The sequence below is a fragment of the Notamacropus eugenii genome, chromosome 1 (genome assembly GCF_028372415.1).
Source record: "Notamacropus eugenii isolate mMacEug1 chromosome 1, mMacEug1.pri_v2, whole genome shotgun sequence".
Lineage (NCBI taxonomy): Eukaryota > Metazoa > Chordata > Mammalia > Diprotodontia > Macropodidae > Notamacropus > Notamacropus eugenii.
The window spans coordinates 194,016,098-194,034,368 of NC_092872.1; the positions used below are offsets into that span (position 1 = coordinate 194,016,098).

An 18,271-nucleotide genomic window follows, 5' to 3' on the forward strand; every position below is an offset into this window, starting at 1 on the left:
TGAAAAGTGAATAGAAGAATTTGAGTTAAAAAAAGAACATTACTTCCATAGAATGGAGGCAAAGGATTTAAAACAAACAAAAAAAGAAACATTTCTTTTTTTTTTTGCTAAATAGCATTTTTTCCAATTACATGTAAAGATAGTTTTTAACATTAATTTTTATAAGATGTTGAGTTTCAAATATTTTCTCCCTTCCTCCTTTCTATCCCCTCTCCCTAAGATGGTAAGCAATCTGATATAGGTTAGATATGTGCAGTCATGTAAATATATCTCCATATTAGTCATGTTGTGAAAGAAGGAACAGAATAAAAAAGAAAAGGCACAAAAAACAACAAAAACAAGTGAAAATAGCATGCTTTGATCTGCATTCAGACTCCATAGCTTTCTGTCTGGATATGGATAACATTTTCCATCATGACTCAAAAAGACACAATTCTATAGTAATTCTGTAACTACTAAGACTTTTACCCTTACTCCCTCTCCAAGCTATTAAGTTTTCATCTAATGATTTGTACATTTTAAAATGTTAAGCCAAAGTCATGTTTAGGAAAGAGTTGTAGAAAATTTAAAAAAAATGATTTCATTAGAAAACGATGAAAATGTCTCTCTGGTTGCTTTAGCATGAGAATTCTTTGGTACTGAGGAAATTCTAAATGAAAACATTTACTGAAAATCTAAATATAATGTTTCCATACCAAAGCAATTAAAATGACAGTGAAAATGGGATATTGCAACAAATGTATTCCAGAACATATGGTTCAATACAAAGATTAATTCTAAAAGATGGTGGTAGAGATACATGAAATGTATTCCAAAGAAAATAACATCAATGTCTATTAGATTTGCCTCTATTTGCATTCTTTACACTTCTCTTTGCCCAGGTCACTTCCTCTTCATGTACTTTTGATCTCATCCTCTCCCGTCATTTCCAACTGCTTGTCCCTCCAACCATCTCTGTTTCCCTAATGTTTAGTCTCTTTCTGTCTTTGGATCCCTTCCATACTGCTTACAAACATCCCCAAACCACCTTCATTCTGAAAAATCTCTCACTAGATCCTACCATCTTATTAAACCATTATCCTTACCATATATCTCCTCTCATTCACAACCAAACTCCAAGAAAAAGCTGACCTGTACTCATTCCCTCCATTTCCTCTCGTATCATTCATTTTTTAAAATCCCTTTGAATGCTGGCTTTCAGCCCCATGCCTCAACTGAAGCTGCTCTCTCCAAAATTACCGATTGTATCCTTATTGCCCAATCAGATGTCCTTTTCTCAGTCCTCCTCCTCCTCCTCAGGTGCTCACCATTCTTATCTCTCTAGGTACCTTTTTCTCATGGTACTTTCACAACCCTGACACTTTTGGTTCTTTTTTTGACTGTGACTGATCTTTCTCAGTTTTCATTGCTTATTCATCATCCATATCACACCACCTAATCTGAGCTTTTCACCAAAGTTCTCTCCTGGGCTCATTCCTATTCTCTACACTTATCATCTATTTTTGTCATTAGCTCTTATGGGTTTAAATATGCAAGCTATTCCAAGTCTCTACCTCCACCTAGTCTCTCTTCTGAGCTCCAGTCACATGTGTACGTGTTGTATATTTATAATGATATCATATAAGCATCTTAAATTCAGCCTGTCACACTCATTATCTTTCCCACAAACTCACTTGTCTTCCAAACTTATCTATATGGATTGAGATCACAGTCATTCTTGTATTCACCATAGTTCACCACCAAAGTTTGCAATCCTAGATTTACTCATTTCCCTTTATCCCATATAATTAATTACTTGGTGATTAATAAATGCTTATTGATTGTGCCTTAGGAAGATTTTTTTTCATAGCTGTGTAGGTTATGTATTGGAAGGGAGGAAGAGAGAAAACGGAGGGTCATTAAAAGACTATTATACTAGTACAGGAAAGAAGTGAGTAAGGACTGAAGTAAGGAAGTGCCATATGAATGGAGAAGGAAGAATGCAAATATGAGATGCTATAGTGGTAGATCCTGTACTCCTTGGAAACTGATCAAAAAGGGAGCTTGGATGAAGGAGATGAAAGAATCTATGATGACTCTGAGTTTAGGAAGCTGGATTACTGAAGGATGGTGGTACCATTGACAGATATTTCCAGCATTTGTAGCAGGGCATTGTACAAGCTTGTGTTGCAATCACATGTAAATTAAAACTTTAAAAAGGTCTAAACTTCCAGTTTAATTAGATTTAATAAATTCTTACTATGTAAAATTTTTGTTCATATTTTAATGCTTTAAAGACCTGTGATTTATTTGATATGTTTACTTCCAATGTTTTTGTATATTGCAGACCCTCTGGATCTTAGTAAATAGTCTTAGTGAGCTGTTATGGGTGAAAACAAAATTCGATTATCCAGTGACTAGCCGTCTGGTGATGAGCACTTTTCAGTTTGGCTAAGCTGATTTTGATGTGTAAGATACAGACATAACTCATTGTGGGGTCAGAGATCTGAAGCTTTTCTAGCTTGGTAGGCTGGTAGAGGCTATGGTTTACTGATATTGCCTTTAAGAACCCAGGATCACCTCAACACCATGTTAAGCCATTGCAGTTGGACTTTAGTGGAGATTATTAATATTACAAATAAAATTAACTGCCCTATTCCATGCCATATTTAAATAAAGTAATCATTATCTAATGTATTTTCCTCACCTCCTTCAGACTGACCTTAGTTCCTAATGCAATTTGATTGGGGACTTCTTTTGGTTTTTCTTTTAAAATGTATTTCCTTGTCAATAAATTATTATGTACTTGGGTAAGGCCCCAATTTTCATATACATACATACATACATACATATATATATATATATAGAGAGAGAGAGAGAACATTTATTTACAAATCTTAAAAAAGACTAATAAAAATACAGCATTGTAACTCTGAATACAATTACAAATGCATTATCAGTATGATGTCCCAGAGAGAATGCAAAACAACAGCTGTAATGGATTAAAATTTATGTGTTCTTGAACACTTAAGTCATAAATGAAGTTCTGGCACAGCCTGTGATAGCAATTAGCTGTTTATCCCTGCAGTATTAGAAAAGCAAATTTATAATAGTCTAACGCCTTAATGGCTTCAGTTAGTTCTCAAACCCACTATTACAGAGACATTTCTGTTTTATTCTTAATACTATCTAGGGATTTGTAGTGAGGTTTGTAGTCTCTGCTGTAGGTGCTGTACTTGGAGTTAAAATTAATTCATGCTCTTTCAAAAAACTCTGATTAAGTTTTGTTGAGAGGAATAATTTTATTTGATTAGTTACAATGAAATTATTCCTATGTGGAGTAACTTGAAAATGTTTATTATTGTGATGTCAAATTTTAATGGAGTTTAATTTGCTTAATATACAGTATCTTAGCAATAGCAATGTTTTTGGACACTCAAATGAGTTTTATTTATAAGCAAGTGCATGTTTTCCCTTCGTTACTTGTGGCCAGACAGTTTAAGAATTTTCTAACACATCTTGCAAAATTCTTAGAAATGCCATCTTTCTATTATCTTACCTCTCAATTGATAGTCTTAAAATAGATATAGAATTTCTGATATGGAAGGACATGTAGGCAGCATTTTGGCCTTTCTTTCTCAGATGAGGAAATGGGTCCTGAGAGGTGAAATTCAGGCAGAGTGAACATTTGCTAAGGGCCTGTTAAGTGACAGCAACAAAAACAAGCTAAAACTATCCTTGCCCTCAAAAAACTTTCATTCTCTTGGGATACACAGGGCAACAGGTGTGTGTGTGTGTGTGTGTGTGTGTGTATACATGTACATATGTCTGTATCTATATGGTTATAAATTACATAAGCAGCAAATATAAAATAATTTCAGGGGAGCATGTGATGACTGACATCATAATATGGACAAAGTTCCGCCTAACGGAGGTAAACTGCTCTACAAAGTCCTACACAGAAAACCCCCGTACAAGTCTACCAAGTTGGAAAAGTCTTAGTGTTTGCAACATTTTGTATAAGATCTACTTGATGAAAATTTGAATGAAAATGAAAAATTCATGTGTAGTTCTTGTCTGCTCAAAACTGAACACCTAGATTTTGGGGGGAAATATCTAGCAAATTGTCTTTGTTTTAGCAAAGCATACAGATTGATTAATAATTCTTTTTACAATAATTCATTCATCTATTTCATCATTATATAGATGTAATTTGTCTTTTAATCTCATTTACATTTTAATTGGGGCAGCTAGGTGGAACAGCAGATAGAGAGCTGGGACTGGAGTCAGGAAGACCTGAGTTCAAATCCAGTCTCAAACACTTACTAGCTGGGTAACCCTGGACAAGTCACATAACTGTTTGCCTATAAAATGAGCTGGAGAAGGAAATGACCATATTTTGCCAAGAAAACTCTAAATGAGGTTATGAAAAGTCATGACTGAACTACAAAAGACAACAAGAAGACTGCACACACACACACGCAGGTTTCACTCCTCATTAGATTTCATTTTTCTCGTTTCAGCCCATTGTTCTAGGCTGTCAGGGTTTATTTCTGACCTTGAATCTGTTGCTACAGTATCTTTGCCAAGAATATCTCAGTGGGGTCATGAAGAGCTGGACATGACTGAAACGACTAACAACAATATTTCAGTCATCTAAAATAATGTAAATGTCTTCTAAGCCTGATAATTAATTTTGACTTACTGTTTGAGGCAAGTATTTAAAACTCAAAGGGTCCTTTGGTTGCGTACTCTCACATCGCCAATATGCGTATATTTTCCAACCTTTGCCATTTTGCTGCTAATATTATATGTTCCAAAATATAAGCCAGTATCAAAATTCTGTGTTAATCTTGACAGAGCTACTTACCACATTTTCTGCTTGACAGAAATTCTTTTGTTGAATTTGTCATTTAAATACTTTGGGCTGTATGGAATATAATTTGTCCCTAATCTTTCAGGTTTTTATTGTTGGTTATTATGTAATACTTTGCCACCAGGTAGTGCACACTGTTTTCATCTAGGCTTTTGGTAGAATAATCTTTTCTATGTAGCTTTTCAGTTTGTATAAATTATTATTTTCTTTCTTAATTCCCAAGATGTGGTAAACTAGCGTAATTTGTTATAATTTGATTCGTGTTGAAAAATTTATGAATGACCTGAGTGTTGAGGAAATAAATACATTTTCTTCTCAGCAAGGAGTATAATTATAGAATTAAAATCAGCCTAATTAATAATTCACACTTTTTGCAGTGTGAGAAAATAAGCAGACTATAAGAGAAACAAAATATATCTTACTTAGCCTTTAATATTTCATCATTTGGTAGTCCCCATATCTTTCAAGAATGAGTCTTTATTTTATAGAGATCCCTGATCAGTAATTTAAAGATCACCAAAAATAATGTTATTTCATGCAATACTCTTCTGTAGTTACAGAAGAGATAAAGAGGAAAGGGCATGTGTAATACTTTCCCTCTTTATTCCTATACTTTCCATTCCTCACTCTATTGAAAAGATTTGCCACTTTATCAAATAACATCAGTGAGTGAGGAATTGTTGTGTCTCTGACCTGCAGGTGTTACTTATCTTAAAACCAACTTTTAGTAACATATTTGTGGGATTCCTTCTTTTTGTGTGATTCTAAATAACTTTATGTGTGAAAATAATCAACTTTTTGAAAATAATATTTCCCCTCAATGACATATGAGAACAATTTTTAGCATTCTTTTTTAAAGTTTTAATTCCAAATTCTCTCCATCCTTCCTGCCCTTCCTTCCTCCCCAAGACAGTAAGCAATCTGATATAGGTTATACTTGTGCAATCACATTTCTGAATCAGTCATATTGTGTAGGAAAATTCAAAGAAAGGAAGGAAGAAGGAGCAGAAAATAGCATACTTTGATCAGTATTCAGATATCAGTTCTTTCTCTGGAGGCAGACAGCATTTTTCATCATAAGTCCTTTGGGATTATCCTGAATCATTGTATTGTTGAGAATAGCAAAGTCATTCACAATTGTTCATCTTATACTATTGCTGTTAACAGTGTACAGTGTTCTCCTGGATCTGCTCACTTCATTTTGTGTCAGTCATGTGAATCTTTCTAGGTTTTTCTGAAATCATAATGCTTGCCATTTCATATAGCAAAATAATATTCCATTATAATCATATACCACAACTTGTTCAGCCATTCCCCAATTGATAGGCATACGCTCAATGTCTGGTTCTTAGCCACCACAAAAAGAGCGGCTATAAATGTTTTTGAACAAATATGTTCTTTTCTTTTTCTTTTTTTGGCTTTTATTGGGACATAGACCTAGTAGTGGTATTGCTGGATCAAAGGTTATGCATAGTTTTATTGTCCTTTGGGCAATAATTGTCAGAGAAAATGTACAATATTTAAATCTTTATAAAATTCTTTATAATCTTTCTTCAAATTTTTTTTTATAAATTTATTTTCATCTTCAAATTCTCTTCCTCCCCATCCCCCTCCCCCCCAATGGGAAGGCAAGAAATACAATATCCATTATACACATGATGTCATGCAAACATATTTCCAAATTAGCCATGGTGTTAAAAAAAATAACAAAAATGTGTAAAGAAAAATTGTCAATATGCACTCATAGGCCATTATTTCTCTCTCCAGATGTGGTTTCATTTTTCATTGTGAATCCCCTGGAATTATCATGAATCATTGTATTAATCAGAGTAGTTAGGTCTTTCACTGTTTATTACTAAAATATTGCTGTTAATGTGTACAGTGTTCTAGTTTTGCTCTCTTTGCTTTGCATTAATTAATTTAAATCTCCCCAGATTTTTCTAAAACCACCCCCTTCATCATTTGTACAGAACAGTGGTATTTCATTATAAACCATATGATTTATTTAGCTGATGAGCATCTTCTCAATTCCTAATTCTTTGCTGCCTCAAAAAGAGCTACAATAAATATTTTTTGTTTTTCCCTTTTTCTTTGATTTCTTTGTAGAAAAGACCTAGTAGCAGTATTGCTGGATCAAAAAGTATGACCAGTTTTATAAAACCTTTTGGGCCTAGTTCCAAACTGTTCTCAAGGATGATTGGACTCCTTTTTAAAAAAATCTTTCAGTATTCTTGAAGGAGATTTTTGAGAGATAGGGATAGTGATAAGTTTTTCTCACAGGTTAAGTTGAATTTTTTTATATTATTTAAATTGTGTTATATACCTGTTGTTTTTCTAAATAAGCTCATATGGATTTAAATTTCATAATGGTATTATAATTTTTCTACTGCATTGGGGATGTTAATTCTTTTGTTAATATTAGTGTTACTTTTCTCTCAGTTATCAAAAGGAATGTGTTGCTTGTGATAGTTTGGATCACTCAGTCACAAAACTGAAAAGGCATTAATAATATCAGGCTAGATCACTAAGTTTTTAGGATAAGTCAAGTTCACTCATTTAAAAAAAAATCTCTGTACAGTATTTTAGAACTTTCTTGCCTAATGTGGGCTATTATAGAAAGTTCCTGTGTCTTACCATCGTTTTGTACTTTATTCCCCTATTTTCTCATAACCATTAAAGGTGTTAAAAAGAACTGATTCTTTTCTACTTCTCATCTAAGGTCCTTATGCTCCTGTTTATGCTCATTTCCTTTTATTTCTTATTAATGTGAATAATCAATCCTTTCATATTAAAGATTAAATGCAAGTAACCTTTTAACCTTCTCACCTCTAGGAAAAATCACTCTATACCACGTGTGTTTTCCATAAAGTTTTTTCAAAACTTAATAGATATTATGAGAAAATTGTGTTCTAAAGTTATGGTGAAATGTACTGTCAGTGGTGTAGAATGGAGTCTCCAATAGTCCAGTCACAGAACACTTACCACCTCCAGCTTTGACTCTTACCAAATATGTGATAGTAGCATAAGTCTCAACTTCTCTGGTCCTGTTTTGTCAGTTGTAAATGGACAATAATGTGGGTATCACCTAACTCATAGGCCTTTTGTGAGAAATTGAAAAGCACTATGTAAATCTGAGTTATTGTTATTTAGCATTATTATAGCAATGAGGAGATTGTTATAACTGAATATGCATGCAAATGAGATGAGATTTATTTTTTTTATTTTCCCATAATATAACAGTTATAATCCTAGAATAATAGAATTCCAAATTTGCATGGGACTTCTGAGGTGATCTAGTCCAAGTCCTGTCTAAACAGGAATCCCTTCTTCAGTAAGCCATACAATTTGTCATACATCCAGTCTTGGCTTAAACACTTCCAGTACACTCATGAACTCCTGAGACTCTTTCTAATGGATAACTCTGTCTTTATGTATCTCTTGGTCTAGCATTCTAATTGTCTAACTTAGAATTTTGGTGAAATTCTTAATCTTTGTGGCAGTTATTTAAGTAAGGAAATAGGTAATTCAATAAAATCTCAGTTTCCTGAGCACATTTTGGGTTAATTGTTCCCTGTGGTAGTTAAATGATAATACACTCTTTGAAAGTGATATCTGCTCTGAAATGTAGCCTACTTTACTTTCATTAAATGTTAGGGTCTGCCCATAGACATTTCTAAATAAGTGAATGAAACATGACACTCTATTGAGAATATCACAAATAATTGCTGATTTTTTTCAAATCACTAAAACTAAGTAAACCCCAAGTGTTTATTGCAATTTTATTTTGAGCATATAGTAGATAGCAGACATTTTTATAATCCATTTGATTTCTCATATGATATACATCCTTAACAAATAATTTATTAATTGCTTTTTTCCCTAAATTCTCTGGAACCAAAATCAGCATTTTCCCCCTCCCAGATGTGAAGAGCTACAATCTCTGAAAAAATTTTTTTGTTGTGTGTGTATGTGTTTGTGTTTGTGTGTGTTATGAAGAGGATTTCCTACTTTCATCCTGGTACAGTTTTTCCAAAACAAATTGTTTGTAAACATGACACAGATAATTTGAATTTTTATGTTTTTGGTTAAAAATTTCCTAACTTTTCATTTTTATTAGTTTTCCTGATATGTTTGTACATATAAAATTTTATAAAATTGAATTCCTATGTAAATTTGTCATTGGCGAAGTAGATTTACTTTTATCCTATTGCTATTGTTTTATTCCCTTTTAGTATTTTCATTGTAGAAAATTATTTCATAGGAAAAAGTAATTTTGATATTAGGTACTTCAGATAAGTTAATCACTTTGTACCTCATTGTTTCATCTTTTAAAATTAGTAGAACATTAAATTTGATTTAATTTCTTCATTAACTACTTTGTTGTATAATTTTATTATGTATTCAGGAAAATGTGTTTTTTTTTATTTTAGCTTGTGATGAATGGAAAATTTTACCTAAACCCAATCTTCATAGAGATGTCAACCGATTCGGGCACTCAGCAGTCGTGGTTAATGGGTAAATGAGTATATTTGTAACTTTTTGAAGGATAGATGATTATCTGCATGTTGTGTGATGCCTTTCAAAATTTATATCAGTGACTTTTATTCATCTAACCATCAATGCAAACATAGACATTCTGAAGTGTAGTGCATAATGGAACATTTTCATTTCAGTCTATGTATGTAAATCTACATAAAATTTTACTCTCATTCTTAATTCTTTTGGGTTAAGTGTGTTAGGGAGAGTTGGACAAAGGCATTAAGAAGTAGGAATTTAAAAGGAGATAAGTGGAAGATGCTCTATGTGGATTTTACCTCCTTCATGTCAATCTTGATGAATATTCGCTTTCCAGGAAAGAGATCTGGAGTGACTTCTCTCGAAGATGGATGTTAAGAAACACAATCTTCACACCCTGATGTGTAGAGTATATGACATCATAAGACTTGGGTTCTAGTCTTAGCCCTGTTGCCGCCTAGTTTGGTCATCCTGGGCAGCTCACTTAATTCCATGGGCCATGTTGTAGTTGTTATTGAGTTTCTTCATTTCTAAAATAAACTAGATACCCTGTAAGAGCCCCTAGGGGCAGGTGGGTGGTGCAGCGTCTAGAGCACTGGGCCTGGAGTCAGGAAAACCTGAGTTCAAATTGGCCTGACTTAGTAAGTGTAGGAACCTTGGCAGGTCACTTAACCTTGTTTGCTTCAGTTTCCTCATCTATAAAATGAGCCTGAGGAGGAAGTGGCCAACCACTCCAGTATCTTTGTCAAGAAAATCTTAAATGGAATCATGAAGGATCAAACACAACTAAAACAGCAATAACAACGAGCCTTCATGGCCTGACATTCTATTGTTCTCTCTTTAAAATTCTGATTACTTTGAATTGAGCATATTTGTTATCTAATGTAGTCAGCAATTTGTTTACTTGTTTAGGTGTATAAAATTGTATTTAAAAATCATATTGCTTTTTGGAAATTCAATTCAACAAATATATAATTGCCTACCATGTACAAAGATGAAAGATTCATAGTATTAACCCAGTGCACCTACAGGCTAATGTGGATAGGAGGAAATAGGACATGTACAGAGATAAGTGTGACACAAGGGAAAATGTGATAAGGACAGAAAAAAGGCCAAGACAAGGTATTCTAGGAATGTTTCACCTGAGAAAATCAAGGCACACTTTATAGAGAAAGCCTCTGAGTGGGGCTAGAAAATGTCCCTAAGTAAAGAGAACTTTATTACTCTCTTATAATTCAATCCATGGTTATCAATATGTATTAAATGTATGCAGTGTGCATCACGACATGCCAAGCACTAGCAGCTGGGAGCCCATTGCACTGAGAAAGGGTCCCAGCATTGAAGGCAGAGGAAATGTGTTCTAGTCCTGCGTCTCATCTCACTATGTCTGTGGCCTTGGCCAATCAATTAACTCTCGGCACCTCACTTCTTCCATAAAATAAGGGTAGTATAGTTGTCAATCTGTCATCACACACATGTACACACAGACACAAACACACACAGACACACCCCCCCACATCTTTTTTCAGACAAATTATAAATTAGCCACATCTCCTGTATCTTACACTTGTAGGCTTAATTTTTTGAACCCAAGTGACAGATATCTTTTATGTTTATTCCTATTAAATTCCAACTTAATAGGTTTGGCTCAATTTTCTAGGCTATTGAAATCTCTGAGGATGCTTATTATGCCATTTGACATCCTCCCTGTCCTCTTACCTTTGTGCCATTTGCAAATTTGATGTATATGCTTTCTATGACTTTATCCAAGTCACTGAAAAAAATGTTAAGTAGTACATTCCTAATCACAGATTTCTGAGGAGCCCCCGCCCAGCAACTATTTTGATATCAAATCATTAATGTCTCCTCCTTTTTCCTACTGATTCTATCAGTTTCAGATTCCCCTGCACTACTTTTTAGGCTACATCTCTCTACCTTTTCCAAAAAAGTAGCTTGAGATACTTTGTAAATTTTTTTTTCTAAGAAATCAGATACCTTATAGTATTCTTCAGATCCACCACTTTAGTGACTCAAAAAACTGGGTTAGTCTGCTATGGAGTCATGCTGGATCTTTGGGATCATTGCATCATTTTATAGTTGTTTAATGACCATTCCTTTAATATTTCCTTTAATATTATTTAAAATTGTACCAGGATTGAAAACAAATGCACTGGTTTGGAGATGCCATGTTTTGCATACTCTGTTCTTGCTTTCTACATAAATTCTGTTGCACCTCTGCCATTTTCCACAAGTACTATTTAATGGCTCACTAATCATATCTTCCAATTCTTTCATATTGGCTAGCAATTTGAATTTATCAGGGGTAGCTTCAGATCTCTTAATATCTCTTTACTTCTCTTGAGTATGAACCTTCTATTAATCATTTTTGTTCTTTCCATTCCAATTCAGATTTCATTTTGAATTTCATCACTCCTATATATGCTTTTGGCACAGAAAATAAGCAATATAACAATTTAGCAATTCTTATTTCTCTCTATTGTTGGTTATCTCATCTACCTGAGCATCAGTCCTCTCTCTTCTTTTGTCCCCAATATAACTAAAAACAAAAACATCCATAAACATAAAGTGAAACAAATCCTTTAAAAATACTTTAGATTTTTTTTGGCCAACTTCAGTTCATTCTGAACATCAGTCTATATGATAATTATTATTTTCACTCTACATTGTGATTATTTTTCTTTGTGTCTTTTGAATTTCATTAGTGAGGGCTTCCAATTTTTCCTGTTTTGACTTCTGTAGGATTGTATGTCATGAAATAAAATCTATCCTTTATTTCAACCTTATGAAATCAACTCTCCTAAAATCTAGGGTTTATGTCAGAATGACTTTCTTCTCTTTAGTCAAAAATTCCCAGATAAAATGTACTCAAGTTCCACATCATTTTCACTCCAGTTCTCTTTGTTGAACAGAATCAAATCTCAAATGGCAGCTCCCATTTACATTTTTAAGTATTAAATTTCTAAAGCAACTCAAAACATTTTTAGTTTGTATGCTTTTGGCAAAAAGTTCCAGATGCTTGCAAAATTGAAGACCTTTATTTTAAATTATGACTATGTGCCTGGCTTGTGATCTTTTCCCTAAAATCTTCATCAATTTCTCTTTTTAAATTAGGACTATAGTAAACACTAATGACAATATTATTTCTACATTTGACTCTGACTCTATATCCAAATGCTTTTGAATATCTGCACTACCCAGGTGTGGGATTTTACATATACTATAACTTGTTGACATTCAGTAATATAGCCTGTCCACCACATTTGAAAAAGTCATTAATGAATCGATCATTAAGAGAGTGTAGAGAGAGAACAGAAGAGATTCTAAGACAGGAATCAATTTACATGTATTAAGCACTTATTGGCTAGTGTTTAGTATGCAAGTACAAAGAATAAAACAATCCCATATTCTGTGAACTTCTATTAATGAGAGAGCAAATACATATAAAAATATAGCATAAATAAGAATGAATTAATACACTTATGTAAAAAGTATTTAAATATGAAGTAATATAAGAGAGAACACATTAGCACTTGAAGGGATTAGGAAAGGCTTCATAAGGAAGATGGTGCCTGAGCTGCCTTTTAATGGAAGAGAAGGACTCTGTGAAGTAGGGGGGAGGGATGGATGGGATGAGCAGTATAAAGGCAATGAAATGAGAAGCAGAGGGAAGATCAGTTTGACTGGGTTGAAGTATGCAGGAGGGAAATTAACGGCCAATGAGGCTGGAGAGACAGGTGGTGTAGTACTTTGAAAGCTAAACAGGAGTTCATGACTTATCTGAGAGGCAATAAGAAGCTATCAGTTGATTGTTTGGTGTGGGGGAAGTCATATGGACAGATCTGTACTTAAGGAAAATTATTTGGCAGCTGGATGTAGGATGGAATGGAGTTGCAAGAGACTTGAGAGAGAGCAGTTAAGAAGACAGTATAGTAATCTAGTCAAAGGGTGATAAGGGCTTGAAGTAAGCCCTTATGGTAAAGGTAAAGAGATTTAGGTTCCAATTAGTACAAATAATAAACCCCCTGAGGTGGCTGCACTTATTAGAGTTCATATTATTAGAGTTCATATTATTAGAAGTTATAATTATGTAAAATATGAAGCAATATTCTCAGTTAAGAGGGTAAGAGGTGGGGGAGCCATGGGAAGTTTGAACAGAGATATAAGACTTTAGCATTAAGGAAGAAACCACACAGGGAGAGATGGATGATTAGTGAAGGGAGAGTAAATGAGGATGTTGTCTGTTAGAGGAGATGGGAGAGAATGGGATCAAGTGCTCATGTAGAAGGATTGGTCTTGACAAAGAGAAAGACCACCTCTTTGTCAGAGTCTAGGGAAAAGGAAGAGATTGTGGGAAATAATATTAAAGATTTTTGAGATTAAGAAAATGAGAGAACTGGGAGCTGAGGTTTAATTGCTTCAGTTTTTTGGTGAAGTAAGAAGCAAAGTCCTCAGTTGAAAGTAAAGGGAGAGAGGGGGATTCTTAAGACTTGAGAAGGGAAGAGAAATTTTGGAATAGTACTATAGGTAATAATTAGGGAAGAATAAAGGACATTGAACAGAATCACATCTCAAATAGCAGCTCCCATTCACATTTTTAAGTATTAAATTTCTAAAGCAACTCAAAACATTCTTAGCTTCTATGCTTTTGGCAGAAAGTTCCAGATGTTTGCAGAATTGAAGACCTTTATTTTAAATTAAGGCTATGTGTCTGGCTTGTGATCTTCTCCCTAAAATCTTCATCGATTTCTCTTTTTAAATTAGGACTATAGTAAACACTAATGACAATATTATTTCTATATTTGACTCTGACTCTCTATCCAATGTCCTTCACTGTTGCTTTAGTGGGGACTCAATTGAATTGATAACATGAATTCATAGTGTACCCAGTCAGCATGGTTGAGATTCATTCAGGAATTCGCAGGAGGAATCAGAGGTTGTAGATTTAAGGTATAATCTTGGCCTGAGGTTTGACAAAGAGTAAAGAGCAAGAGATTCAATTACAGAGGAGAGAGTAGAGTTGAAATGACTAAGAGCTGGGTTTAGGAAGGAAAATGAAGTCAGAGAAAAGGTAGTGGCCTGGGGCAATGGTTGTGTGGGGTGAAGGGAATGGAGATCTTGATGGTGGTGAAGAACATATATAAGAGCAATGAAACATAAGGAGAGGGGTAGTGAGAAGTTATGGTCAGATAGGAAAATGTCAGAATTTCTAATTAGGGATGTGTGACACGTGAATATAATATAATAATAAGATCTAATGTTTAACCATATCTTTGTGTGACTGAGGTGGAGTTAAGAAGTATGTCATGGGACTTGAGATTGAGGAAATGAGAGGTTAGAAAGTTTCAGAGAATACCTACAAAGATATTAAAGTTCCCTAGTATAAGGGCAAGAGTTGGGGAGAAGAGGAAGATGGTGAGCTAGGTTCTGAACTCCCTGAGAAAGGAATAAAAATAAGCTAGGGTTGGCATATTACAGCTGCCATAATTTTGATTGGTTACAAAATTTTAATTGAGTAAACTTCAAAAGAAAGTTATTGAGCGAATGAAGAAACGGGAGTATCTGGAAGTGATAGAGAACAAGGTATATTTTGACTGTCCCTGCAGGGTCAGCATGAGGAGTGGTGGTGATGGTTAGAGAAGATATAGCCAGTGGGAGACCAGCAGTAGGTGAATCCAATGTGGTCGAAGAGGAGTTAACCCTCTGATATCTAGAATTGTGTACCTACAAAGGCAGTTTTCTCCTTCCCTCTTCCTTCCCAGTTAGAATTCAAGGTAAAATGCAAACACCTTCATACAAGTCCTTGTTATAGTACTTTATTCCTAGTCAGGGTTTATTATTCAGTCAAACCTTCATTCACTAAAAAATGTCAGATGATCCCAAAAGAGTCCCTGAAATGTTAACTGTGGTTCCAAGGTTCCTAAATTCTAAGTTCATATAGGTAGGATGAAATCTTGAAGATTGTATTGCCATGGCATTCTCTCTTTAACTTTTCCCATCCCTAGCAAGAGCTTACTGTGGAAAATCTTTAAATATAGCTTATTCATACCTTTTGTTTAGCTTTTCATAAATATGTGTTAAGGGGGTCTCCCAGCTCCCATGCAAGTATTCAAATTAATTAATATGTATTAAATTGAAGACAGCAGTTATCTTTTCCTCACCAAGGAAGCCACAAAGGATTCATAAAGCCCCAAAACAGATGCCCATAGACAGAAGACATATGAAGCACTTGAAATAGCTCCTAAGGAATCAATACAATTCTTCCTTTCTGGTGATGCCTACTTTTCTATCAAAGTCCTAGAGTTCTTCCTGTTCAGTCCTACCCTGTGGTAAAGAGCTGAACCTGAGGTCACTAGCAGGGCAGCCTCCTGGAATTCTGTCGAATTCATATTCCTGCCCTAGAATTTAGACTCCTTCTGGAAAACAAACATATTCTGAGGCTGCTAGATAGGCAATTCCCTTCTCATTGGATCTACACTGACTCACAGTAATAATGGGAAATAGTCTATGTCATTTACTCCCCTATGGAATGCCTTTAGTCATTTATTATACTCCAACTGCAAGGGCCCATGTGAACAATCATCTTCTCTTCCCAGGACACTTGGTGCTCAGAAACTCTCCTTTTTCAAGTAGATAAAGTCTTGATTTTAGGGGTCACTCATGAGGTAATTCCCAAGGCTAGCACTGTACAATAAATATCCTTTCTCTAATTAGAAGATATTATACTGTCTAGAAAATCTTTCCTCTTAAACCTGGGAAACAGAGTTCATGAATATGTCTATGAAGACCCGTGGCCACATGGGTCAGGATATATAACTCCCTATTGATTTTACCCTAAGGAAACCATTAACAGTTGCTGGATTTGGAGATAGGGGAGGGAGAAATTCTACTCTGAAAGGCATCCGGAATAAAAATGAACCTCTTCCCCACTCGCACTCCCCAAAAGATTAATCTCTATAGGCCAATAGAGTCCATCCCTTTAGGAGGGCATTCTTAAACTTTTTGTGTGTTATGGATCCCTTTGACAGTCTGCTGAAGCCTATAGACCCCTTCTCAGAGTAATGTTTTTAAATGCATAAAATCAAAAGTATATGATTACAAAGGAAACCAAGTATATTGAAATACTGGTATTAAAAGAAAAATGAGTTTACATACCTCAGATTAAGAATGCCATTGAGTTCTGGATGTAATTAATTCATACTAGGACAATCCTACTCAATTAGATATAATCAGTTTTCTTTTGTCCTATGGGCATTTTTCACACTCTAGCAGAGGGCAAGGTGTGGTTTTACCCAATAAAGGTTTTACACAGAGGTTTACCTCATAATAAACTCATCAAAAAGATGAAATAATTCTCTCATCAAAGCCCTTTTCCCTGCTTTGTATTTTAAATATTGGTCCAGAAATTGAAATTTATTCTTAGATACTGGCTGCGTAGCTAGATATTCACTTTCTGATTCAACTTTTCTCTCCTGATATACTTAGTTTTGTTTTTAGCAGTATGTAAATATGACCAGTGCTCCTAAGATCATATAACCATAGTTTAAAAGGGAACTAGAATAAGTTAGTGTAAGCCCCTAGTTTTACAGATGAAGATATGACTCCTGAAATACTAGTGACTTGTCAGGGGTTATATAGGAAGCTGAGAAATGATTTGAAGCTAGGTCCTCTAAACTCCAAAGTCTTAATTTTCTTTTCTAAGACTCTATATTACTTAGTAATGCTTTCTGGATTCCTTATAAAGTACAATTTCTTAAGTATGATTTGTGGCCTCATGAATCCTCAGGAGTGATAACTTCTACTAAGAGTAGTTAACTAGTTTGTTCTGTCTTGACAGGTTCTATATCACATCTTGAGTAAATCCTTGAGGAAGAAAGGTGTTCCACATTTGTTATCAGATCAATGAACAGCTGCATCAGTATCCCTCAGAAAGTAGTCACCAAATGCCAATACTCAAAGCCTTATGAGATTATCACTCACCTGATAGCACTTGTGTGTCTACAGAATTATTCCTTGTGGAATAACTATATTTTTTTGTTTTCAGGGGTTTTAACCTCTCTCTAGTTTACTGACATATTAAGTGGTCCCTTTATTCTTGCCCATGTCACATTCTTCTGACTGAAATCAGGATTCCTTTCTTCTTCACATCTTTTTTCTTAATTTTTATATTTGAAAACTTTTTCCATTTTTAAGAAAAATTCTGATATTCTAGAAGATGAAGAGACATTCCTTTAACTCTCTAGAATGTGTTCCCTGGAATGGATACCTGCTTTATGGGTAATAGATTTGCTTCATCTTAAACTTTTTTCTTTCTCAAACTTTCCTTCTTGTTGCATTCATTGAAATCTGGCTCCCTCCTGCTGATAGCTTCCTTGGCCACTCTTTCCAATACTGGTTGCACTTTTACTTATACACCTAGCTTATTGGTCTTAATGGGAGAGTTTGAATATTTCTTGCTCTCTATTTACACTTTGAGGTTCTGCCTTCTTACTCCTCTCCTTCAGTAAACTCTTCTCCTTAAGTTCATTCAAAAATATATTTGTTACCCAGTCTAGATTCTGGTGGATGTAATCTATTGATCTCCAGGACATTCTCATTTTTTTTCCTCAGAGAGTTCAATGCCTGGCTCACAGTCTTTTTCTTTTCCCCAACTCCTGCCCTTATACTACTGGATTTCACCATACATTCTGATACACCTTCAAACACCTTGATTTGCTATTTTCCCAAGTTTATACATTTTCCATGACCTTTTCCTTCTTCTCACTTCAACTACATACAGAGTTGGTCATACATATGATCTTATCATCACCCACAAGTGTTCCACTTCCATGTTAATGAACTCTGATATTTCTTTATCTGATCATAATCTTTTATTATTTTATT

At 34.5% G+C, this 18,271-nt stretch overlaps 1 protein-coding gene across 7 annotated transcripts in view; it reads left to right on the top strand.

Annotated features, from left to right (window-relative positions):
- ATRNL1 (attractin like 1) overlaps positions 1–18,271 on the top strand; it is a 1,361,117-nt gene that overhangs the window by 212,206 nt on the left and 1,130,640 nt on the right. For 6 of the 7 annotated variants that reach the window (XM_072623397.1, XM_072623377.1, XM_072623406.1 and 3 more), the window contains exon 11: positions 9,286–9,370. The exons of the other annotated variant lie outside the window; for it this stretch is intronic. In XM_072623397.1, coding sequence (XP_072479498.1) covers positions 9,286–9,370 — 85 coding nt within the window. The remainder of the gene's footprint in view (positions 1–9,285; positions 9,371–18,271) is intronic. 7 annotated transcript variants of the gene reach the window in all.